Source organism: Myotis nattereri, assembly GCF_964212035.1.
Source record: "Myotis nattereri genome assembly, chromosome: 11".
Classification (NCBI taxonomy): Eukaryota; Metazoa; Chordata; class Mammalia; order Chiroptera; family Vespertilionidae; genus Myotis; species Myotis nattereri.
Genome location: NC_138086.1, coordinates 73,749,665 through 73,776,408, shown reverse-complemented (window position 1 = coordinate 73,776,408; position 26,744 = coordinate 73,749,665). Strand labels below are relative to the sequence as shown.

General features: G+C 34.8%; 1 protein-coding gene across 2 annotated transcripts in view; it reads right to left on the bottom strand.

Annotated features, from left to right (window-relative positions):
- CDK13 (cyclin dependent kinase 13) overlaps positions 1-26,744 on the bottom strand; it is a gene marked incomplete at its 5' end in the record, with an annotated part of 117,334 nt that overhangs the window by 7,269 nt on the left and 83,321 nt on the right. For both annotated transcript variants that reach the window (XM_081102362.1, XM_081102363.1), the window contains 5 exons: positions 2,836-3,041; positions 9,221-9,352; positions 9,935-10,051; positions 22,465-22,542; positions 22,636-22,737. In XM_081102362.1, coding sequence (XP_080958488.1) covers positions 2,836-3,041; positions 9,221-9,352; positions 9,935-10,051; positions 22,465-22,542; positions 22,636-22,737 — 635 coding nt within the window. The remainder of the gene's footprint in view (positions 1-2,835; positions 3,042-9,220; positions 9,353-9,934; positions 10,052-22,464; positions 22,543-22,635; positions 22,738-26,744) is intronic.

Sequence of the window (26,744 nt, the reverse complement as noted above, 5' to 3'; positions counted from 1 at the left end):
CAATGTTGATGGCTGCTGACTGACCAAGTATGGTGGTGGCTGAAGGTTAGGGGGACAGTTTCTTTGCAGCACACAATGCTATTTGATAACACTTTACCAAAGTAGAACTTTTTTCAAAATTGGAGTCAAGCCTCTCAAACACTGAAGTTGCTTTATCATCTAAGTTGATGTGGTATTCTAAATCCTTTATCATTTCACCAATCGTCACAGGAGTTGATTCCATCTCAGGAAACCACCTTCTTTTCTCTCTCATAAGAAAGAACTCTCATCTGTTAGAAGTTTTATCAGATTGGTTGCAGCAATTCAGTCACATCTTCAGGCTTCACTTCTGCTTCCAGTTCTCTTGCTCTTTCCGCCACATCTTACTTCCTCCTCTGAAGTCTTGAACACTCAAGTCATCCATTGGGTTTGGAATCATCTTCCAAATGCCTGTTAATGTTATTTAGAAATCTTCCCATGCATCATGAATGTTTTTCATGGCATACAGAATGATGAATACTTTCTAGGTTTTTACTTTGCCCAATCCATCAGAGGAATCACTATCCATGGCAGCTATACCCTTACAAAATGTATTTCCTAAATAGTAAGACTTTAAATTGGAAATTACTCCTTGATCCATAGCTGTAGAATGCGCGTTATGTTAACAGGCATGAAAACAACATTAATCTCGCTGTATATCTCCATCAGAGATCTTGAGTGACCATGTGCATTGTCAATGAGTAGTGATATTCTGAAATCAATCTTTTTTTTTCTTTTGCTGAGCATTATGCCTCAACAGTGGGCTTACAATATCAGTGAACTATGCTGTAAACAGCTGTCCTGTCATCCAGGCGTTGTTGTCCCACTTATAAAGCACAGGCAGAGTAGATTTACCATAATTCTTAAGGACACGAAAATTTTCAGAATGGTACATGAGCATTGGCTTCAACTTAAAATCACCAGCTGCATTAGCCTCTAACAAGAGTTAGCCTGTCCTCTGAAACCAGGCTTTGACTTATCCTGTCTAGTTATCAAAGTCCTAGATCTTCTTCCAGTTTAAGGATGTATTTCTACATTGAAAATCTGTTGTTTAGTGTAGCCACCTTCATTAATTATCTTGGCTAGATCTTATGGATAACTTGCTGCAGCTTCTACATCAGGACTTGCTGCTTTGCCTGGCACTTCTATGTTATGAAGACAGCTTCTTTCCTTAAACCTCATGAAGCAATCTCTACTAGCTCCAAATGTTTCTACTGCCATTTCCTTACCTCTCTTAGCCATCACAGAATTGAGGAGAGTTATGGCCTTGCTTTGAATTAGGCGGTTTAGCTTTCTTACCATTTGTGTGTTTACTAGAGTAGTACTTTTAATTTCCTTCAAGAACTTTACCTTTGCATTTACAACTTGACTACCTGGTGCAAGAGCCTAGCTTTTGGTCAGACACTGCTTTTGGCATGCCTTCCTTACTACACTTAACTGTTTCTAGCTTTTGATTTAAAGTGTGGCTCTTCCTTTCCCTTAAACATGTAGAGGCCATTATGAGGTTATTGACTGGCCAAATTTCAATTTACTGTTGTGTCTGAGGGAATAGGGAGGTCCAAGAGGATGGGGAGAGATGGTCAAAAAGTCAATGGGGCAGTCAGAACACATACAGCATTTACCAATTAAGTAAGCTGTCTTCTATGGGCGCTGTTGGGGTGCCCCTAAACAATAACAACAGTAACTGATCACCACCCTGGCCGGTGTGGCTTCAGTTGGTTGAGCATTGTCCCATGCACCAAAAGGTCACCAATTTCTTGTCAGGGCATATATGGGGTTCGACCCCTGGTTGGGTTGCATATAGGAGGCAATCAATCAGTATTTCTCTGTTACATTGATGTTCTCCCCTCTCTTTAAAATCAATAAAAAAATATATTTAAAAAATAAAAGATCAATCACTGACCACCACAATAAATAATGAAAACGCTTGAAATATTCTGAGAGTTACCAAAATGTGACTAATGAGTAAATTCTGTTGGAAAAATGGCACTGAAATTCTTGCTCAATGCAGGGTTACCATAAACTTTCAATTTATGAAAATTGCAATATCTATGAAGTGCAATAAAGTGTAGCACAATAAAACAAAGTATGCCTGTATATATTTCATATTAGTCTCTGTCTACACACACACACACACACACACTCACACACACACACTAAACTAAACCTGAATGCTTTCTGGTTTCTTGAGGCCAAATGAGGGAATAGATTCCATTTTTTAAAAAGTTAACACTGAAGAGATTGATTTCTCATGAAGACGCTTACTCTTACAATAGATTGAGTCAGAGGAAGAAATTTAAGTTTACCCAAATATCCTTCAAGTCATTTTTGGCACAAAAAATCAGATTCCAATCTTTGAGATTCTATAATATAATGGGAAATGTATTAAGAGTAACTTCTAAGGATATTATAGACAGTACAAAAGAGCTTCTATTATAATTTTTGGCTCTTTTCCTATATCCTTCTTACTTCTTGAGCATTCAGACATTAAATGCTGAGCCTCAGTGAGAACAGTGTTAGCAAAAGACCTAGTGATTCCTGTACTAGGAGGACAAAAAAAGAAGAGAAATCTGACTAATGACTAGTCATATATAATTTGAGTCCCTCTTTGTAAGTTCATCTTACCTTGACATTGCTTAATATTGCGGTGCCAATACCAGCAACACATGTGTACTGGCACAAGCAAATAATAAAGAAATGTCAAGTTCAGTGAATAAACCTTAATGTTCAACGTTTAACCTCCAATGCCTTAGCACTAGAACAATATAATCAACAGTAGCCACAAAACTGGAAGAAAACCATGGAAGCATTACTGACCAGGTGCCACATTCGAGTTGCCCTGAGATTTCAGTTGTGAAGTTGGCAGCACACCCTGGGGTGTGTTCGTTCTGCTGTCATCCAAGCCCAGAGACAAGTCCTTTTTGGGGGCTTTCACTGTGGAAACATCATCAGTCATGCCCATCTGCTTCTGTCTTCTTCGCTTTTTACTCCACAACTCATGACAGTCTTGCCATAAAGGAAGGCTAGAAAAAAGAGAATAAAATTGTTTCTCAGTGGCATTTCTTAACAAAATGCTAATATTTCTGAACAACCAAATTGCCACTCCCACGCCCCTGCAAGTTGTTCTTGAAGACTTAACACACAGGCTTTACAAACTGTTCCAAGAAAAATTGCCCTTGATGCACACCTCCTTCAGTCCTTCACCTTTATAAACAGATGGTGGCTTCTGAATAATCACTAAATAATCATTTATTAAAACTATAAGTGAAGAATATATGGTCAGCCCTAACTGATTTGGCTCAGTGGATAGAGCGTCGGCCTGCAGATTGAAGGGTCCAGGGTTCGATACTGGTGTCAACGGCACATGTCCACGTTGCGGGTTTGATCCCCGGTAGGGGGCGTGCAAGAGGCAGCTGATCAATGATTCCCTTGCATCATTGATGTTTCTAACTCTCCCTCTCCCTTCTTCTCTGAAATCAATAAAAATATATTTTAAAAAAATAATGTATAAAAATGGGTTACAATGATCCTTGGCACAACCTTTTAAAGCCAATTCTTATCATAGAACATCATACATTGAATACGATATTTAAAAAGGCAAAAAATATACCTTTGCAGAAACTAGACTAGACAGAGGATTGAAAGTACAAAGACTAAGACATACCAACTGTGAAAAATTTTCTTGCAAAAACTTTCAACTTTTTAATACCCTTGTATTTGCTGCTGTAAGCAAATGCCCTAGAATTAAACTGATGCTAGAGGCATTTCAAAAATAGGTAATCCAGGCTCATTATTCATCAACAAAAGTTCTGAATAGCTAGCAAGTATCATCAAAATTACCCTCAATTATGAAACAACTCCACCTGAATGTAATTTCATAAACCTGACAACCATGCAGAATAACTTTTGCTTAAAAAGAGACTTAAATATTTGATTTATAAATATTTCTTTTTACCCTAATAATCCAATATTGTGTCTTTTTAAAATAAGAAAATTAAGGCTTGGAAAGGTTAATAAACTTGCCCAGAATAACTACAATTTTCCTTAAGAAGCCGCGACCTGGTGATAAAAGTCTGCAGTCTTCAGTCTATACATGTTTTCCTCTAAGGATACATGAAGACTTTTTAAGGGGGTACACTTAAAATTGTTTTAAAATAATTTCCATATCCACATGTTCTCTTTCCTACAATTGATCTTTGAGAATGGCTTGCACATTCAGCAAATTCTTTCATACCTCCTCTTTTACAATTACTCTATGTCATGTTATAAAAGAAAGGCATATGCAACAACATGGTTGAATCTTAGCAATGTAATAATATAATATTAAGCAAAAAAAAAAAGTCATTCTCAAAAGAATACAAACAGCATGACCCCCTTTTATAAAATTAAAAAATACAAATTATGAGTACATGTAGATGGCAACAAAAAGTATATACAAAAGAAAACAGGGATGATGGTTACCTCAGGTACAGGAAGGCAAGGGGATATAGGTAGTGGTGTAGGGTTGGAGTAGGGAAAGGTATGATATGATTAAAGTAGATTGTTTTCAAGATTCCAGCTTTCATTTGGTAGGCTCATAGCTGCTTATCAACACCATTGAAAATAACTAAGTAACTAAAGAAAAAAAAGAGCCATGCATGGACCAATGATGAGTGATACAAGGATTATGATTAAACCAAGTCTATGCACCTGAGGTCCAAAAACAAAACAAAGGCATACCTCTCAGCCATCTTACTATGGCGCATTGCCTCAGCGTGTAAAAACCTCCTGGAGTAACAAACAAAGGGACAATTTGAAATATTGATATTGGGAAGCTATAAGGCATCATAATCCCGCCAAAGCCTTTCCTCTCCTTTTTCTCCCCTTGGCCCCTCATGTGTTTTTATAAGATGTGTAGCCTTAGCCTCTGTGGAGATATTCTGAAATCAGATGTACTACAGTACTGCAGTAACGAGTGATTTTACTTCCACCATCCAAATATTCTGGGAATGCATGGCTCTTATGAAAATGAGTCCCATGAGTGTAAAGCAAAGAAATCCACTAAAAGGGCTTTGTTCCCTCGCATAATTTAAAGGTAAGAGATTCTTTATGGATTATTTCAACACTCATCTCTAGGACAGAGAAACATCACCCAACAAATAGCCAACACAGTATTAAATAAGTGATGCTGACTCACAGATATACCAGGAATGTTTTCTAGGATGAGCACATTTTTATGTTCTTTTCTGAAGGTTCGAATGCTGGTTCAGCCACTTATTTATTGTGTCTCATTAGGCAAGTAATGACTTCTGTGCCTCAATTTCCATGTTTTTAAAAATGAGAAAACAATACATTATAGGGTAGAGGTAATATACGTTAACGTATGTAAGATCTCGGGCATGGTTAGGCAATATATTCATGTTTGATTCAATTTATCATCATTCAAAAAGGTAGCTTAAAGCTATTTTTATTAAATCACACCATGAAATATTTATGCAAATATAGCTGGTCATATTTTACCTAATGCATTATTTAATACTTTATACTTGCTATTAAGAAAAAAATTATAGGTTAGGTGCCATTCTAATTCCCTTTTTAACAATATATTTTTTTTTCTCTTTTCATTAAATACTTCAGAAAATTTTGACAGGACATCTAACACAATTAATAGAATTATTTTTTGTGTTTTTTAATACCCCACTCTCATTTGATTATTCCTAAAAAATTGATCAGAAGAGTGTATTATATACACATATTTCCTAAGGAATGCCATGCCTTTCTTCATCGTCCTTAGCTCATAAATAATTTATAATTTTAATTATCTATTACATATTACAAAATGAGTGGCTATATTGTTTATATAACTTTTTATTTAAATATTAGATTGACATCTTTATAATTTTACCTGACTGCCTTAGTGATATTTCCCATAATTTATTACTGGTTTACAGATTTTTCATCAAAATGTGTATTAATGTTTATTCTTAATGAAAAAAAATGTAATCAGGTATGTTCTGATAAAAACAGTGAATTTAGGTGTTACATTTGATAATATGAACAGTGTTTTCAATTAAGTTATGTGGGAGACACTTTTCATAAATTGAAGGGAATACATCTATAGTGCCAAGGTTTTGACAAAAAACATATATAGTTTAAAAATGTAATAAGAAACAATTTAATAAACTGACTGGCAAAGTAACACTGAAATGACATGTTGACTTCCTAATCTTTTGTAAGTATACTGGATTAAACAAGTATAAATAAAAAGAAAAAGTAACAAGTATAATAAGTATTTTAGTAAGTATTCGTAAAGCTTCTTTGGCTTACTTTCCCAAAATTTGAAAAATTAAGTGGTTAATGACTGAATAACTTATCTTTTGGCAAGTCATGTAGTTTCCAGGCTTTACTGTCAAAAACATTAAAGGAGGAAAAAATCTTAAGTTTATATCTGAAAGGTCATTAAAATAATTTTTGATGACTGATTACTATGTGGTTTTGGAGATATAATATGGAGGGAATTTAAAACTCAGTGATATAACTATGACAAAACTCCACCTATTCTCAAATGCTTGTTTACAAGGGTACTTATTAAAATAATACTAACATTAATGTGGAGCTATTGCATTCTAGAATAAGTACTATTAATTGATAGATATGCAAATTGCATGGGGAAATTAGCCCTACTTATTTCATTAGGTTGCATTTCCAACAAAATTTAATATTTTTTTCCTTTTCTTAACTGAAATGTGTGCTATTAATATTTGCAATGACAAATTAAGAAGAAAAAGAACTTTGTAGTCAGATTTTAAAAATCAAATTTCCATTATATGTATACATATATTTGTTTTAAAAATGTATCACAAGGTAATCAATTAATGCTTTCAAGCAAAAGTATATGCTGCATTAAAAATCTGCAGAAGCAATGTAAGTCCAAAATGAAAAAAGAGTAATGTCAAATTGTTAGTTTCTTCATACATTTTTATTGTTGTTAATCCTCACCCAAGAATATTTTTCCACTGAGTTTTTGAAAGAATGGAAGGGAGGGGTAGAGACAGAGAGAGAAACATTGATGTGAGAGAGACACATTGATTGGTCGTCTTACGCATGTGGCCCTGGGGCCTGGGATCAAGCCCATAACCAAGGTATGTGCCCTTGACCAGAATCGAACCTGAGACCCTTCAGTCCATGGGCTGACACTCTATCCACTAAGCCAAATGACTAGGGATCTTCATATGTTTTTTAAGGGAATGTTTGTGAATATAAAGAAAAGATATTTTTATTTCATTGAATATATTTTTAAGAGTGATGTAACTGTTCCATTTAAGTGTCAACATTTATGATACACTGAAAATTACATCTTTTGCAACTATTTAAACCATTGATTTAAAAAGTTTAGATGTCAATTAAAATTGAACTTTCATAGTTTTAGCAGAATTCTTTCATGTGTAATACCTAAACCAAGATATCAATTTAGATCAACTTAGACATTATCAATATAAGAAAAATGACATTATATTCCTCTTGATAATGATAAAGCAGGAAGCACACTTTATTACCTAGCTAGTTCTTGCAAAAACAAAAAAGTTACTCTAATCCTGATATTAAGAAAGCAATTAGATTTTAGAATGTTTTACAAAACAGCTAGCTTGTACTCTCCAAAAGTGTCAATGTCATAAAAATCTGATCCAAAGAGTGATTAAAGACTGAAAACACATGGCAGCTAAATGAAATATGTAAGCGCTGCCCTAAAAAAAGGGGGGGATAAAAGAAAATTATTGTGGAGAAATTTGACTATGGGCTATTAAATATTACAATGTTAAATTTCTTATGCTTTATACCGAATTAGTCTTAGTTCTTATAGAATCACTTATAAATGAAGCATCACTTCCACAATATATTATTCAACAGTTCAGATAAAAGTTTACATAGAGTGATAAAGCAAATATGCCCAAATATTAACTGTTAAATCTAGGTGAAGGACATATGAATGCTCACTGTATTATTTTTTCTATGTTAATGTAAATGAGAAAAATTTTCAAATCCGAAGTTGAAAAAAATTCTTTAAAGGGATACTAGAGCCAAAGTTTCATGACAGCTAATAGCTACTAATAAGCAAACCCAACAAAAATCCATGAGACAATTCAACAATGAATAATTCAGATCCCTCAATATGTCAGATGATATATCCTTTAAGCCTTTCAAATCATCTCCACAAAGGCTATTTGTATACAGCAAAAACTTAATGAAGCTGAGTGTGAGGGTCTCACAGAAATTTAACAGTAAACCCAATCTAAGTGGTAAGTGAAAGAGTCAAGATTTGAACTCCAAAGCCCATGTTTGTTCATTTACAATATGTTAACTGTATTACATGGAAACATTTTATTATTGTACGCACAGGCTTGCTTTATGACGCTCATCAGCATTTTTTTAAATTATTAAGAAAATCCCTGCAAAGTTTCTAGATCTTGCCAAGAACCAAATAATCTGCTTTGTCCTCTCCCATTTCCCCAAATTGATCTTAAAGAAAGTATAGGAGCCATAAGAGAGTAAAGTTTCAAGAACCCAGCTATTCTGACTCCCAAACTCTATGCATTCCACAGCCCCCCACTGGACAATAAACTCAGTTTATACAGGCTTTTGATACTAATATTCTTTTATCCAATAATTAGAAATTTTATTATATATATAAAAAATTTATTATATAGTTTGCCAAGGAATATATTAGAACTTCTTTCTCTTATTGGACTAACTTGAATTTGAGAGCGGGGTCCACCCTTTACTATATCTGTATTCTTGGGCAAGTTTCTTAACCTCCTTGTGCCTGCTTCCTCTTCTGTAAAATGGTGATGATGATAATAATACTCACCTGACAGTATGAATGTAACACATGAAAAATGCTTAACATTAGCACTCAAAATTTTAGCAACACCAACTAATAGTATAAGCAGTAGTATGGGTACTACAATAAGCTGCAGCAGTAATATCTTCTTTGAATTAAAATATATTAATAAAATTGGCTAGAGGAAGGCTACTTTTGTTAGTCCTATGGTTAGCTGAACATTAACCATTCTAGATATGCAAATTATATATTTTATACTGTTATTCTACTTCTTTTTATTTCTTTTGACTTAACCATGAAAAAGCTTCTGAAAGTTACATACAGATGTTATTAAAACTATCCAGTTTCTTTATATAAGGGACCTAATAATAAAAAGTCACTTACTCTGGTGGGGGCATTTTTGAGGGTTCCACATCCCGCAGGAACTCACATTGAAGAGCTTGTTCTGCAGTGCAGCGCTTACTAGGATCCAAGGCCAGCATGTAATCAAATAAGTCTAGTGCGGCTGCAGGAATACTAACATGAGAGGGTTAAAAAAGTCATTCATGGTCTTTGACACAAGTTTAATGTTTCTTTAGAAGCTTATTTCAAGTACTAGCATTTTATACCATGTTTATAATACTTTATTCCAGTAAATATCAATTTTCTTTTGAAAAATACTTCATATATTTTTATAACTATCATTCTAATATTTTAGTTTGGGCAAACAATAGTATATTTTATTACTCTATGGGCAATTTGCTGTTATAACATAAATTAAGAATTGAACAGAATAGTTTCCTACAATAAAAATAAAAACCTGAGCTCAAGTAACTTGAAAGATGTTTCAATAAAATTTAAAATAATGTAAAAGTTCTTTCTTATGTAAGTACCAAATCTAACACAAACACAAACCACTGATTCCATAATGGTGGTGAAATGATAATTTGCATGTAGCAAAGGGAAACTCAAAATAAAATGACACAGAATAATTGTGATAGATCTACTTTCAGTCAATAGAGAATTGAGTAACATTTAGAATTCAGAGTAATTAACTAAACAAACAAACAAACAAAAACCATTCAATGCAATATGGATGTTTAAGCATCCCCTTCTTACAAAACAAATTCTTCTCTTAACTTTCGACGATATTGCTTCTTTGGTTTCATGGTGTTGAAATATGGTAGTTTGATTACATCGGGCCACACTGCAGGACATGGACTCCCACATATACGGCTAAACATAAAAAGAAGTACATCACTATAAACTACACAGACAAAATAATACAACTGCTATACAAAATATCAACTCATTTAAGTCCTGATATAATTATAGAAATTTTATTAAATATTTCAGTCATCCCAACATAATTACTTGTTTTAAGAAATCAATTTATTTTCCTTGGATACGTCTAATACTCCAAACATTCAAGATCCTAGAAAAAAAACCTTCTTATTTATAAAATCAAATCTTAAAGGTAACACTCAAAATATGCTGATCATATGTTGAACAAAATAAAAAATTTATTCCAATAAATTAAGAAACAAGAGTTTAGTATATGCCTTTCTCTGGTTTTATAGGTACCTGTCATTTACTTTTCATAAATATAATGAAGTTTGCGATAAAATCAGAAACAGATATACTACACTCAGGAAGGTAAGCACATTGTAAATAAAGACTGTTAAATTCTGTCAACCGGTGGACCCTAAAAGTAACATTCTTAAAACATGTAAGTTCTTTAAAATTGTGCCACAGATTTCAAGGTATTAAGAAATTTTAACTGCTTTACTCTCTGCTTATCTGTATCTTAAGAATACTAATTTTTTTTGCTGAAACCGGTTTGGCTCAGTGGATAGAGCGTCGGCCTGCGGACTGAAAGGTCCCAGGTTCGATTCCGGTCAAGGGCATGTACCTGGGTTGCGGGCATATCCCCAGTGGGAGATGTGCAGGAGGCAGCTGATCGATATTTCTCTCTCATCGATGTTTCTAACTCTCTATCTCTCTCCCTTCCTCTCTGTAAAAAATCAATAAAATATATTTTAAAAAAAAGAATACTAATTTTTTAAAAAGATATTTTTAAAATAATCCTCACAAGAGGACATGTTTTTATTGATTTTTTTTATATATATAAAGAGAGAAATGTCGATGTGAGATAGAAACATAGATCGGTTGCTCCCATCCGCGGTATGTGCCCTGACTGGAATCAAACCACACCTTTTGGTGTTCAGCAAGCATGTCAAACTCAAAGGCTAACATGGGCCAAATAAACAAGGTTTAAGTGTATGTGGGTCTCAAAAAAACAACAACCTTCCATTTTCATAGAAACGTAGGTTTATTTCAATAGAGACATGCCGAATACAAAGGGCTGAAATAAATGAGTAATTGTTAACATAAAATATAGAACATTTTAATAAAAATTAGTATTTTTGAACATTAACTTACCAGACAATGAATAACTGCACAGATTAATAAGCATATCACAAATAAACCTATTTTTCTTGTCCTCCAAAGGAGAATTATTTCCTGTTGCACACACCAAACAAGTCAGTACAAGACTAATGACGTGGCAATGGGCTGTTGAAATATTCGCTGCTAGCATTAGTGGAGAGAAATAGTGCGCCTGCGCGTAAGGCGCATAAGGGAAATGAACGCAACACGATTATAATTATAATTATTATAATTATAATACGTCATTATTGAATGTTGTAGTTCGTTACTAATAATTATGTGTAACAGGATATTGTAAGAATTAACTTACAAAATTTTTATTAAAACGTTTCTTACATACCATAACATTGGCTGGGCCGCAAAAACATTCATTGTGGGCTGCGAGTTTGACATGCTTGGTATACAGGACAACGGTTCCAATCAATTGAGCCACCCAGCCAGGGAGAAAACCCTCATAATTATTTTATTAATTAGTAAGTCTTTGTTACAATAATTTATTTTAAAAATGTAGTAATAGGTAACTCCAGCTGGTAAATAGTTAAAAACTGATTTTGGTAATAGGCAGATAAAAAATTGGTTAAATATGCTTAACTTAATATACTAAATCTCAAGGATAAATGTATATAGTATGTAAAATGATCAGCTGGTATTTAAATGTAAAAAGAAAAGGCCCATGTATTGCTGACTAAAAATATTCTATACATACATAAATATAAATGTATGCACCAATGCGCATAAGCATTTGACAAGTGAAATTGCCATTCTTTAGTTGGGCTTCAGAATGCTATCTCAGAAGCACGTTTATTATGTAAGAGAACCTCTCACACTTTTAAAGTTATATGTCAACCAAACTGTGCTTTTTGTTTCAATATATGATAATCTCCCTTAACTATGAGGGATATGTTCCAAGACCCCAGTGGATGCCTGTAACCAGGAATAGTAGCAAACCCTATGTATGCAATGTTTTTTTCCTATATATGCACACACACCTATGGTAAAGTTTAATTTATAAATTAGGCACAGCAAGAAATTAACAACTCTAATAATCAAATAGAAAAATTATAACAATATTCTGTAATAAAAGTTATATGAATATGGTCTCTCTCTCTCAAAATGTCCTTTCTTTTTTTTATTGACTTCAGGGAAGAAGGGAGAATGAGAGAGAGATGGAAACATCAATGATGAGAGAGAATCATAGATTGGCTGGCTCCTGCATGTCCCCTACTGGGAATCAAGCCTAAAACCGGGCATATGCCCTGATCGGGAATGGAATTGTGACCTCTTGGTTCATAGGTCGACGCTCAACCACTGAGCCACACCGGCTGGGCAAAATCCTTTTCTTAATAAAAATTTATTTTATAATTTTTTTAATTTTATTGATTTCAGAGACAGAAATAACAAGAGAGAAACATCTATGTGAGAAAGAAACATTGATTGACTGCCTCCTACACACACCCTGATTAGGGATTGAACCCACAACCTGGGTATGTGTCCTGACCTGGAATTGAACCTGCCACTTCTTTGTGTATGGTATGATGCTCCAACCAACTGAACACCACCAGCTAGGGCTCTCTCAAAATATCTTATTGCACTGGACTTAACCTTATACAGTGTGGACATCCTGAACAAAGGGATGATTCATGTTCCCCGTGGGAAGGAATGGGATGACGTAAGATTTCATCATTGCACTACCAGGAACATCACATAACTTAAAACTAAGTTTTATTTCTAGAATGTTACATTTAATATTTTCAGACCGAGGGTAACCGAAATTGAAACCACAGATAATGGGGACTACTATAGTTTTCGATTTTTATAAGCCCAAGCTTTAAGAAAAGTACCAAAATCTTATTCGTTGTCCACTCCCAATCTTTTCTTTTTTAGGGAAGAAAGCCAAACTAGGAGCATGGCCTTTTATAATCTGGTCCCAAACTGCCTTCCCTAGTCTCATCTCCCAATTCCTCTCTCCTCACAGACCAACCATGCCTCCTAACTGATGCTCATATTCCTTTCTCCCTAGATCAATGATGGTGAACCTATGACATGCATGTCAGAGGTGACACGCGAACTCATTTTTTGGTTGATTTTTCTTTGTTAAATGGCATTTAAATATATAAAATAAATATCAAAAATATGTCTTTGTTTTACTAAGGTTGCAAATATCAAAAAATTTCTATATGTGACATGGCACCAGAGTTAAGTTAGGGTTTTTCAAAATGCTGACACGCCGAGCTCAAAAGGTTCGCCATCACTGCCCTAGATCCTACCTACCTAAATCTTTTTCACTTCTCAAGGGTCAGATAAAAAGTAATCCATTCACAGAAGCCTTCTTTATCCCCAATACTACTCAAAATGATTGTTCTGTGCATGCTACTTGTTTCCTTTGATACTATTTCATCCTGCTTTGTATTTTAGTTGTTTACATGTACGCTTGTCTTACTAAATTATTATTTGGAAACCATGACCTTTAAACAATATACAGGTGGGAAAGGGAATAAGAAATATGTTAATGTCAAAGAGAAGTACTCAGGCAAAAGTATGAAGTGGCCAAATTTAGACATTTAGGAGGAAGACAAAGAAAATCAGTACAGGAGGAATTTAGAGCTCAGGGAGGTTTACCTGGAAGATAAACAGGGGCCACACAATTCAGTTTTAAGAGGCAGTTTGCCTAACTAAAGTTGACCCTTAAACAATCCAGTTCTGCACAAGTCCACTTATACACAGATCTTTTTCAATAAATGCTGTAAATGTATTTTGCTTACAATAACATTTCTTTCCTCTAGTTTACTTTATTTAAGAGTACAGTATACATGTAACAGGATATTTATTAGCTGACTGTTTCTGTTATTTGGCAAGGCCTCTGACAGCAGCAGGCTATTAGTAGTTCAGTTTGGGGGGAGTCAGAAGTTATACTCAGATTTGACTGCATCTGGGGTCGGTGCCACAACCTCCCGTGTTATTCAACAGTCAACTGTACAATGAAGACAAACTTCAGAACTGAATCCTATGTGATAATGATCAAATTGCATTGCATAAGAATCTGTTTCTTCTTTCATAAAACAGATTAATTTTACTTAAGAGCTGTGAAATTAAATGAGCTAGCATCCTGGCCCATTAATAGCCTTATAATAAGTATCAGTTTCAATACCTCTTAGCTAAAGAGTTTTAATTACTTCATTATATATGTGGTGGGAAATTATCTAAGTCTTAAAATTATCAATTGGTACCAGCATTCAGGATGGAATAGACATACTGAGGCATGGAAAGTTACTAGAAACTAGGGAAGCAGATAGGAATTGATAAACTACATATTAGCAACATCTGTGCCTGATGATCAGCCAGCTATCCGAAAATCATTTACTGAAAATGTCTTAAAATGTATTGTATGCTAAACCTCAAATATTTGAGGTCTAATTTTGAAATCTATTACCTGACTTATATATTCTGATGTCAATACAATATGAGTTCTACATTTTTTATTAGGCTGACAGGACAAACCCCTCTAGCTACCCATTCCTCTAATCAGTCTTCTCAGAATTTCCTTACAGCTAAAATGTAGAATCAATACTGCCACACTCCATAAGTAAGAGCAGCCTATTGGAATTCAACTACTGCTCTGAATTTATAGATTAATTCAGAAAGTATTGCTATCCTTACAAAGCTTAATATTTCTATCACAAAAATAAACTTTTAATATTTCATTCATTTTAATATATATTTCTTCAATTAGATCTTACATATTTTTTTAAATGTATATTTTTTATTGATTTTAGAGATGAAGGGAGAGAGACAGAAACATCAATGATGAGAATCCGTGATCGGCTGCCTCCTGCACGCCCCCCACTGGCATGTGCCCTTGGCCAGAATCAAACCTGGGACCCTTTAGTCCATAGGCTGATTCTCGATCCACTGAGCCAAACCGGCTAGGGCTTATATATTTCTTTTACAGGTGTGTGTTTTGTTTTGTTTTGTTTTTACTTTTTAAAAATTCCTATCCTTGTTGTATTCCCTAAGCAGCAAGTAGGAAAGTTTTACTGTAGGAAAAGCTTGAAATTTGACATAAAAATTTTAGGCAGCCATCTGAGATCCTATGACTCCTAACAGTTTTAGTAGTAGTTTCTTTGAGGCTTTCTATGTTTATAATTGTATTACCAGTAATCAAAATTCATCCATTTTTTCAAATGAGTATACCTCTTTATCATTATGGCATGTTACATTATATAGTAATTTCCAATCAATGTAAGAATGATAATGATGTGCTACACAATACTGGATAATTTTGCTTTGTTTCTGATTTTAATGGGAGTACTTTCATTGCTTACCACTGGGAAAGATGATGACTTTCGTTTGAAAACAATACATAATAAAGATAGTTACTGGTACACAAAAATTCAGCCAGATGTCCTATTAGGAAGCATTTTTTATTCCTTTTTACTATGGATTTAAATATTTAAAGGATGCTTTAGTGTAATCAGTTTAATTTTTAGAAACCTTATAATCATTATCTGCATTTCCTTCCCTAAGCTACTAATGTAGAAAAAAATTTCCTTAATACTCGATTATCCTTACATTCAGAAAAGGAATGCCACCTAGGCCTAATAAAAGTACTATTATTTTTGTAATATGCTGCACTCTACTTGTTAATTTGTCCTGCATCAACACTCATGTGAGATTTATATATAGTAGCAGTTTTCAAAATTGGGGTCCAAAGACCTTTGGGTGTCCCCTAGGCCCTTCGAGGGCCTGGAACTTTGAAGGTATTACTAAGACATATGTGCCCTTTTCAATATGTTGACTTACTACTTATAGTAGACAGCCAATAGTGGGTAAAACTACCAGAACCTTAACATGATTCAAGGCAATGACACAAAGCAGTAAGTACTCTTCATTACCACACAATCTAGGAGCAAGGCGGAAGCCAGTTTCACTTAAGAACGTACTTGTTGAAGCAGTAAAAAATATTAATGTATTAAACCTAATACTTTGAGGATATATCTTTTTAACATTCTCAGTAATGAAATATAAAATACTCATAAAGCACTTCTGCACAACAAAATCTGATAGCTACCTTGAGAAGCACCTGAACAATTATTTGAGTTGCAAGCTGAAGTAGCTGCTTTATTCACGGATCACTTTTACCTGCAAAAACAACTACAAACTATGATCATTCAGACTTGGGTATCTGTCAGACATTTTCTCAAATATGTTCAAAGTCAGCTTTTTACCTCAAGGAAGACAATTGCAATATTTACTGCCAATTACACAATTCGAGCTTTCAGGAGAAAAATCAGAATACTAGAAAGCTTATTATCTACCCCATGAAATTGACAGCTTCATAATAAATACCTACAGGCTCCTCTGCTGAGAACACTGGTGATAATAAATAATATATAATGAAATGTTACATGTGGAAGAGATGCCCAATTCAGTGATACAATATTTTCCAAATGACCAATACACAATTTATAAAATCATCAGAGTTGTAAAAAATCCATTCAGATGGTAAGAGAGACCAATGGATTTCAATATATTAGAGTACAAAGTATTCCTTCATTTGGTTTCAGATTGCACATAACTAACCTGCAAAAAAAATTACCATTTATTTAGTGCAGTTTCAAAAAAGAATATGCACAAAGATTTGAAAAGACTAGTGAGAACAGTGTATCACAGACATAAGGATCCCAGATGTACTTACTAAGCCAAAAAGTAAAAGATTTCTAAAAATATAAAAATGCTATTCATTTCACCAACATTTATTTCCATTTAGATGATTTTTTACAATTTTAGATGTTATTTTTAACCTATTGCTTTTAAATGAATTAAAAGTATTTTTAATTTATCAGTTTTAATTTCAGATGTGGTAAATATCAATAAATACTATCAACATAAACAAAAGCTTCTGGGGCCTTTCATAATATTGAAAAGTGTAGATAAGTTTTGAGACCAAAACTGCTTAAGAAGCACAAGTCTACAGAATTTTTTTATGTTATTATTTACATATGCTTCATTTTTTTAAAAATGGGAACTTTCCTTCTTTTCCTATATTCTGAAAAAAGCCAAAGCCTGTGCCGTTAATGTTTTTAAAATTTCATCTGAGTCACCATCCAAGCCTGAGGCTTTGGAGGGAAGAGTAGTGGGGGGAATAGGGGAAGGCTGGATAGAGAGAAGCAGGATTCTTTTCACTCCAATCTATTTTCAATTTCTTCCATGATTATAAGTGTCTTTTATTTCATAAGTAATGTACACTGTGTGATATATAAACCGTCTTTCGCTGGCAGCAAGAAGTCTTAAAAAGGGTTGGCTCTTGTGTAAAAACATTTTTGCCCTCATTCATCCCACATATGTCCTCACCTTTGCTTTTCACTTTTTTCATCACTTTTTAAAAACTTTAGAGAGAGAAAAGCGGGGAGAAGGAGGGGGAGGTGGAGACGGGGAGGGAGGGAGGGAGAGGGAGAGGGGGAAACACCGATTTGTTGTTCCACTTATTTATGCATTCACTGGTTGATTTTTACATGTGCCCTGACCAGGGATCAAACCTGCAACCTTGAGTATCAAGAGGACACTCTAACCAACTCAGCTAACCGGCCAGGGCTTGCCATCACTTTTTAACCTATGCTCTTCTATCACAAAACTTTTGTGATCTGCCTAAGATACTTTTTGGGACAAAGCAACATACAGACTACCTGCCTACTGTAGTAGTATAAAGCTCTTTAAGACAGATTCTGATTAGTATTCCCACTCTTGATCAGTTTACACATTATTTTTATAATACAAACTCTGGACCTCATCATTCCTGAGGTGTTTTGTTTTGTTTTTAAGATGACAGACATATCCCAGCATTACTGCAAATAAGATGGGAGAGGGGGGGGAGGATGTATTGGAAACTTACATTTATTTAATTCTTATAACCCTAAGCATAAGTCCAGTTTTACTTGTGGAGAAACAAACACTACGGAACTTACCGTAAGTCACAAGTGCAGGAAGTGGCTGATGGTCATTAGAACGGAGGTCTGTAAGATTCCAAAGCCCACCCCTTTCAATACACTCTGCTGCCTCCTTCAAATCAGAGACTTGTTTCTTTTATCAGAAACTTCCATTTTCTCTTCATATTTTAAAAAATAATGCTATAGAATCAAAGGTGAAGAATCTCTTTCTGTTTTAAATATGGTCTCTTACCAACAAAACAAAAACATTCTGAAATATATAAACTGGAAAGCAAAACAGGTCCATGTTGATAAACAATTCCAGACTCTTGATGTGTTTGTTTTACCTAAATGGGATCAAATTAAACACAGACTTCTGGAAAACTGCTCTTTTCATGGAATCATGCTGCTTTTCCATGTTAGTACCTTCAGACCTACCATTTCCTTGTTAATTACTATACACTTCGCTGCTAAGCAGATGGACTGAGCTTTCTTTCTTTTCCCATGTGGTTCACACTAAGCTAACATGCTCATAAATAACTCAACTACACTCATGCCTCAGGATTTTGATTACTTTGCTGTTCCTTCATTTCTTTCAGATCTCTGCTCAAATGATACCTTATGGGAGAGACATCCCTTCTACCTACAACACTACCTTCTACCATTTTCCATCCCCTTTCACATATAATCACTCGATATATTTTATTGTTTATGTTGCTGTCTTCAACTAGAAAGTAAAAGAAGTTGTGTGCCAGTTATGAGGCACTGAGGATATAGCCTTGACCCTCCGTTGTGTCCTAAAAGAACCTATGAACTGGCACACAACCAGCAGTCAATAAATACTGTTCAATTAATCTCCTAACTTGAAATGTCTTCTGTATTATAATGTAAGGTCCATATAAACTTGGTTTATTTCTGGACTTTCCATATAATCCTATTGATTTATCTATGTATCATGTGCCAGTACAAAATAGTCTTATTAGTTACTATAATTTTGTTTTAACATATGACATGCCAAATTTTCCTTCTTGAGAATTTTCTTGATTATTGCCATATTTATCTCTCCAGGATGAATATCAAAAATCAAACATCATTTCAAAATATTTTTTTAAGTTCTCATTAGAACTACAATGACATAGAATGAATTATCATATTTAAAAACAATTAAGTCTTCCTAGTCTAAAACAAGTTATGTCTATATAATAGTTATTAAATCTTCTTTATAGTTTTAAACAGGACATTATAGTTTTTAATATTTCTGGAGAATATATGGTGGTGGTTTTTAAAAAAGCATCTTTCCCACCATGTTTCTAACTGGTGATTATTGGTTCATATTTTATAAAAGCTATTGTTTTTAATATGTATGTATGATTATATAACATATATTAGCACATTTTTGTGTATACACACACACACACACACAATTTTAACACTTCCCCATTTTACCAAACTTGTTATTTAAGATGTTTCAGGTAATTCCTTTCTATGTTGCATGCATATATGTGATGTTATCTATAATAATAAAAGTGTAATATGCTAATTAGACTGGACAGCTGAATGACCTTCCGGACGAATTTTGTGCATCGGGCCTCTAGTCATATATGAATTATGACAATTCTGCCTTCATTTTTCCACTGTTATACCTCTTATTGGATCCCTTTTCTAATTCTCTTAGGTAACTGGTTAGTACTTCTCAAACACTCTTAAATAATACTAGAAGACAACTTTTTATCATTCTTGTCTTTACTTCTAATATTTCACCACTAAATATTATTCAGGCTACTAATTTGTGATATACATTTTTATTATGTTAAAGAAATATCTCTCTACACTTCCTCAGTTTAGGAAGTTTATATTTCTAGAAAATACCTATTCAATACCTATCAAGATAACCATATTATTGTACTTCTATTAAAATGTAGAGTTATAAGAACAGACTTCCTAAAACGAAGCATCCTTTATTCTTGAAGTGAACTTTACTTGACTTTCTGCAAGTTAATTTTCTAATGAAAAGCTTGACACTATTGGCTAATCTCTCCTTTTGAATTTTTGGACTAATATCCTATAGAAATTTTTCATGTTGTCTTTGTCAATTTGAAGTTTGTATCACACTAACTTTATAAAAAGTTTTATTTCTTACATTGTACTGAGAATTGATTAAAAGTCTGGATACTAAGGTAAAAATGTCTACATTTAAATTTTAATTTTGTCACCATTCTAGTTATTTGACCCTGGACAAATTCTTTATTTCTGTAAAGTCTATTTTTCTTAACTTTATAAAAAGAAGACAAAGGGTTGTTAAAGAGCTCAAATGTGGCCAATTCAGATGAAATTCTTAGAACAATGCTTGCATCATGTGTGAACTTATTATTAAAATAAATGCCCTAGTATCCAATACAATCAGAACAAACAGTAAGTAAACTGAAAAAATGGTCAGAGGGAATCATAAAAAAAAAGATACACATACATAATTTAAACATTTTTATTTTAACATAAAATTTATAAATGAACATTTATTCTCCAATCTCCTGACATAGCCAACGCTTTCTCTTTGCACAGTGGATTCACTGAATGGGATTCTACATTAGCTTTCTTGCATAAACCACATCGATACATATCATCAAGGATTTAAAACAATCAGAGTGTCTTCTAAATTTTTATGACTTTTCTTTCTAATTTATATCTATTTGCCAAACTTTAAGTCCTTGCAAAGCACTGCATCTGTTAATTAAATGACAAATATACAGTAATAAAAAGTTGGCATGAAAGATTGGAAACAACTGCCTCTTGATCATCATACTCTTCAACTAGTGGGATAGTTACCAGAGTTACTAGCTGCAAAAATTCAGCTTCCCATGTTATCTAAGCTAGTATTATTTACAGAAGAAATGGAAAGTTATCTACTAATCTAACAAGTCTATTGAAGGAAAAATTCATAGTATATTGGTATCTGTCTCATATCAATTACTTTTCTAAAAGTTTTCATGCATATTTTAAAATACTTATGCAAACCTTACAAGTTGTAAATTAAGCCTATATAATAAAGGGGTAATATGCAAATTGACCCCAACAGTGGAACAACTGGTCAGTATGATGCGCACTGACCAGCAGGGGGCAGACACTAGACGAAGGAGCTGTCCCCTGGTGGTTAGTGTGCTTCCACAGAGGGAGTGCCACTCAGCCAGAAGCCAGCTCACAGCTGGCCAGCACTGCGGCGGTGGCAGGAGCCTCTCCCACCTCTGCAGCAGCGCTAAGCCATTAGTTAGACATCCCCCAAGGGCTCCTGAGCTGCCAGAGGGATGTCTGACTGCCAGTTTAGGCCCAATCCCCCGGGGAGCGGGCCTAAGCCAGCAAGTGGACATCCCTGAGGGCTCCTGGACTGTGAGAGGGCGCAGGCCAGGCTGAGGGACCCCCCCCCCCCGCCATGCACGAATTTCCGTGCACCAGGCCTCTAGTATTATATATGGGGGGAAAGCTTTTTTTTTTTAAATATATTTCTTCATTGACCTCAGAGAGGATGGGAGAGGGAGAGAGAGAAACATCAATGATGAGAGAGAATCACCAATCAGCTGCCTCCCACACTCTCCCCACTGGGGACCAAGCCCTCAACCCAGGCATGTGCCCTTGGCCGGAATCAAACCCGGGACCCCTCAGTCCGCAGGCTGATTCTCTATCCACCAAGCCAAGCCAGCCAGGGCGGGAAAGCTCTTTTTTTAAAAAAAAAATTATTTAAAATATTAGATGAAGAGAAAGGTGACTGATGTATGATAATTACTTACAACCTAGGTCATATGATGGGCTCAAATCATGAAGACCCATGCTTCATGATGAATATATTTTGCTGTGTATACATATGTAGATACATTTAAACATACATGCAAATGTATATAAAATAAGAGTATTTCTTTGCAATATCCCAAACCATTAATTCTTCCATCCTGTCATACTTAATGAAAATGTATCTACCATTCATTTTCTCCTCCCTCATATTTATTCTTCCTTCCCAGTCTCATCTTTTCTACTTCAAGCCCTTTGATTTAATCACACACACACACACACACACACACACACACACACACACACACAGATTTAGAGACCTTAAGATCCTTAATTTTACTAGATCAAAGTGCCTGCATTCTAGTTTCTCTATCATTCAGCAGTCATTAGAGCCTTCAAGAGAATCATGCTGTTCTCCCTCTGAAAACATTCTGAAAGATTTTAAATATCCTACAGAGTATAACAACCTCCACTTGGCAAATATTACAATCATAAGCTTACCTTATTAATTCTAGTTGTGCAAGTTCCTGATTTGCTTGAAATATAGGTTTTTTAGTGAAGAGTTCACCAAGGATACATCTAATGGAAAAAATACCCATCATTAGCAAATGATATGGATTTTACTTAACAAAGGTTTCAAGTAAATTAAACCAATCAATAACTCTATCTTACCCACAGCTCCACACATCAATAGCTGGTGTGTACCGTTCTTCTCCCAACAGCAGTTCAGGTGGACGGTACCATAAAGTGATGACCTTGTTAGTATATGGCCGACTAAAACAAAGCAAAACAAACAAACAAAAACACACCAACTCTTTAGATTTATTATCTGTTAGAATAAGAGAAATTCTCTTAGGAAATATTAGTTTGGCTGCCCAAAAATAAACTAAAATCCTAACTAAATCACTTTCATATGCCTACTAAATACAGACAGATAATATATGATTATAAAATACATGAGAGCAATGTGATTAACTGAAAAATCCCTTAATATATAAAAATAAAAATTGGCTGGTTTTAATTATAATGTGGCCAAAGAAAGGTCTTTTTATCAACTCTACTGTTCAGTACTGCTTTTCCTTTCTATAATAATGTTTAAAGAGATTTACTGCCTTAAAGAGAGTTGATTTTGACCAAACCTGGCAAATTACCAATATGTAGCAAGATATAGTTTCAACTGGAACACCTAACAAAAGTTTTCAACTGGGCATATCTCTGGCAATCTTTCATTGGTTTCAATCCACTTTAGTATGTGAACAGAAAGTACAGAAATGTAGATTGTAGTAGCTGAAGTCTATGCTGCAAAAAATCACTAGCAACAGGTATAATACTTTATCAGATGATTCCTTTGTCACCTTCTAACAGAGAGGGCATATATATACTGCTATCTCTTTATTTACCATAGAAGAGATTATCTAGTAAGTTGTATTAGGGACAAGTTTTACCACCACAGTACAAATTCTCTGGCAAAATGTTTTCAATCCTTAGAGAATGATCATACCCTGCTGATTTACATGATTAAAGAGGGTCTTAAGAAGTTAGAGGTGGTTGTTGCACTGATCGTGTTTAGGTTATATACTTCAGGTTGATCACTATGTGTTTAGATCAACTCTAAACCTCTTTCTGGATATCATCTGAATCACAAGAATGCCAAGGCCATCTCATGGGAAATGCCCCATTAAGGCTGTATTTCACTTGAGGTTGCTTAGCCCTGAATCAGTTTTGGGAATAGGGAAAGGAGTATCCTATATAATAAAAGCCTAATATGCTAAGTGTCCAGTCAACGGGTTGGCTGTTCAACCAATCAAAGCGTAATATGCTAATGATATGCTAAGGTTGTTCAACTGCTCACTATGACGTGCACTGGCCACCCGGCCACCCGGGGGCAGACGCTCTGACCAGTAGGTTAGCTTGCTTCTGGGATCTGGCCGGTCAGGACTGAGCGAGACAGGCCGGACACACCATGGAGCCCTCCCACAATCCCTCCCCGGCTGGCCAACCTCCTGCATCCCTCCCCAGCCCTGATCATGCACCAGTGGGGTCCCTGGGCCTGACCTGCACCCTCTCACAATCCAGGACCACTCGGGGGATGTTGGAGAGCCAGTTTCGGCCTGATCCCACAGGCCAGGCTGAGGGATCCCACTGATGCACAAATTCATGCACTGGGTCTCTAGTATAATTTATAAAGCAATTCCCTCTTACTAACCATAGGTCTGAAGTTCCAGATAGCGTAAGACCTCAGCAGCTTGCACCCAGCCAAATTTCTCCAAATAATTTAAACACTTGTGCTATATGCCATCAATCTGGGCATCACAGCATTATCACAGGCAGGACTATAGTAACAGTATGCCAAAGCAGAAAAAAAGATTGACCTTGGTATAAATTGTGAAAATAAAGAATATAGTATAAGAAGTATATGTTTAATAGTAAATTAGAATTTGACTTTTCTAACATTATTAAAATACCTTTTTTAGTGATTTTTGTTTGTTTACCAGAACCACTTATTTTCACATAAGGTCTTTTAAAATATAGATACTAAATTAGTACCACACTACTCTAATTAAACTGGACTTAATGATTCTTTAAAAATATGTTTATCTCATTATAAATTTGAAATTCCTTCCCTATTTTTCTCAATCAAATCCTGTAACTCTTTCAAGGAACAGTGAAAGACCCATCTCCATAATGACTAATTTCTGTTTACAATAGATTTATTTTCACATTCTGAAATTTGTATCACACCAACCACTGTATTAAACACTCTATTTTAGGTTTTCTACCTTCTCAAAGAGTCAAACAACCCCAGAGAGTATTCTTTTTTTTTAAAAAAAAAATAATACATGCTCAATGTAGTCATTTTTTAAAAAGATATTTTTATTATTTCAGAGAGGAAGGGAGAGGGAGAGAGAGCTAGAAACATCAATGATGAGAGAGAATCACTGACTGGCTGCCTCCTTCATGCCCCCTACTAGAAATCCAGCCCATAACTTGGGTATGTGCCCTTGGCTGAAATCGAACCTGGGACCTTTCAGTCCACATGTCGATGCTCTATCCAACTGAACCAAACGAGCTAAGGCCCAGAAACCATTCTTTATTATGAACCCCACACACAAAGCCTGAACAATGCTGGCATAGGGCAGACACCTTAATATTTATGGGCCTGCAACTTTAAGTTACATACATGAATTAGCGACCTGGGTGAAAGAACAAAACTTGTGAAAATTATGAAGACTAGTTTTCTAAAACATTTCAAGCGTCTATAAGCCTATGAAACCCATGCTCTTATTACTAAAGTGCAACGATTTATCTATAGTAAAGAAAATGTTTAAATTAATATAAATCTCTCTGTAAATAGCTAATCTTAAAATCTTTTTATGTTTAAAATGGTTTTCTTAATGTTTTTATTGATTTTTAGACAGAGAGGAAGAGAGAGGGAAAGGGAAACATCGCTGTGAGAGATAAACATTGATCCGCTGCTTCCTGCATGCCCCCTACACGGGATAGAGCCCACAACCCAGGCATGTGCCCTGACCAGGAACTGAACAGGCCCAGGATGACGTCCAACCAACTGAGCACACAGGTAAAGGCTTAGATGTTTTTTTAAAAAAAATGTTGAATTATGTGGAGAAATTACACACATAAAGGTTACTAAATCCTAATGAGAAAGAAGTTTAAATAAGATTATTATTTTACATCTCAAGTTCTAGGCAACACTTACAGCATTTTAGCAGTTTAAATTATGTTTTAAATGTTTTTCAAAAAATACTTTAAGCTTTTTAATAAACTAGTTGAATAAACCATTTTTAAAATATTTTTTATTGATTTCAGAGAGGAAGGGAGAGGGAGAGTGAGAGATAGAAACATTAATGATGAGAGTGAATCATTGATTGGCTGCCTACTGCACAGCCCCCACTGGGGATTGAGCCCGCAACCCTGGCAAGTGCCCTGGACCAGGAATCAGACCGTGACCTGGTTCATAAGTCAATACTCAAGCATTGAGTCATGCCAGCTGGGCTAATAAACATTTAAAAGTTAACACCGACAATAGACAATAAAAAAGATTGCTTTATTAAAGTCAAGAAAAATTTCTTGATGATTCCAAATTTTTGCAAAACAGGTGCCACACATCACTTTCCACTTCAGTGTTTAATGCGAAAGAAGCAAACATCGAGTAAGTATGCAGACAAAAGGACTTTAATCATAAAAGCAAATTGCTAAGTGGCATTAACAAAAAACAAGGTCAACTGAATCACACAGTCAATTACTGTTTAGAGCAGCGGTTCTCAACCTGTGGGTCGCGACCCCTTTGGCAATGGAACAACCCTTTCACAGGGGTCGCCTAAGACCATCCTGCATATCAGATATTTACATTACGATTCATAACAGTAGCAACATTACAGTTATGAAGTAGCAACGAAAACAACTTTATGGTTGGGTCACAACATGAGGAACTGTATTTAAAGGGCCAGAAGGTTGAGAACCACTGGTTTAGAGCATTATGAAGAAAATATTCCATGCTATGATCATGATGCTGTGTTTACAAACGTAAAGACAAAAGTAAAAGGCACTGAAACTGTGTTTAGGAACGAGAACATTTAAATCCCAGAAAACTGAAGTACTGTTGTAATATGAAAATATATCATCCAAAGTCCAACAAATAAATAAAAATCTAGACTCCTCAAAAGTGAGTATTCTAAACTTGGGTCAACTAGGTTTGGCTACCTACTGTCAACTTCTTTTTTTTTTTTTTTAATATATTTTATTGATTTTTTACAGAGAGG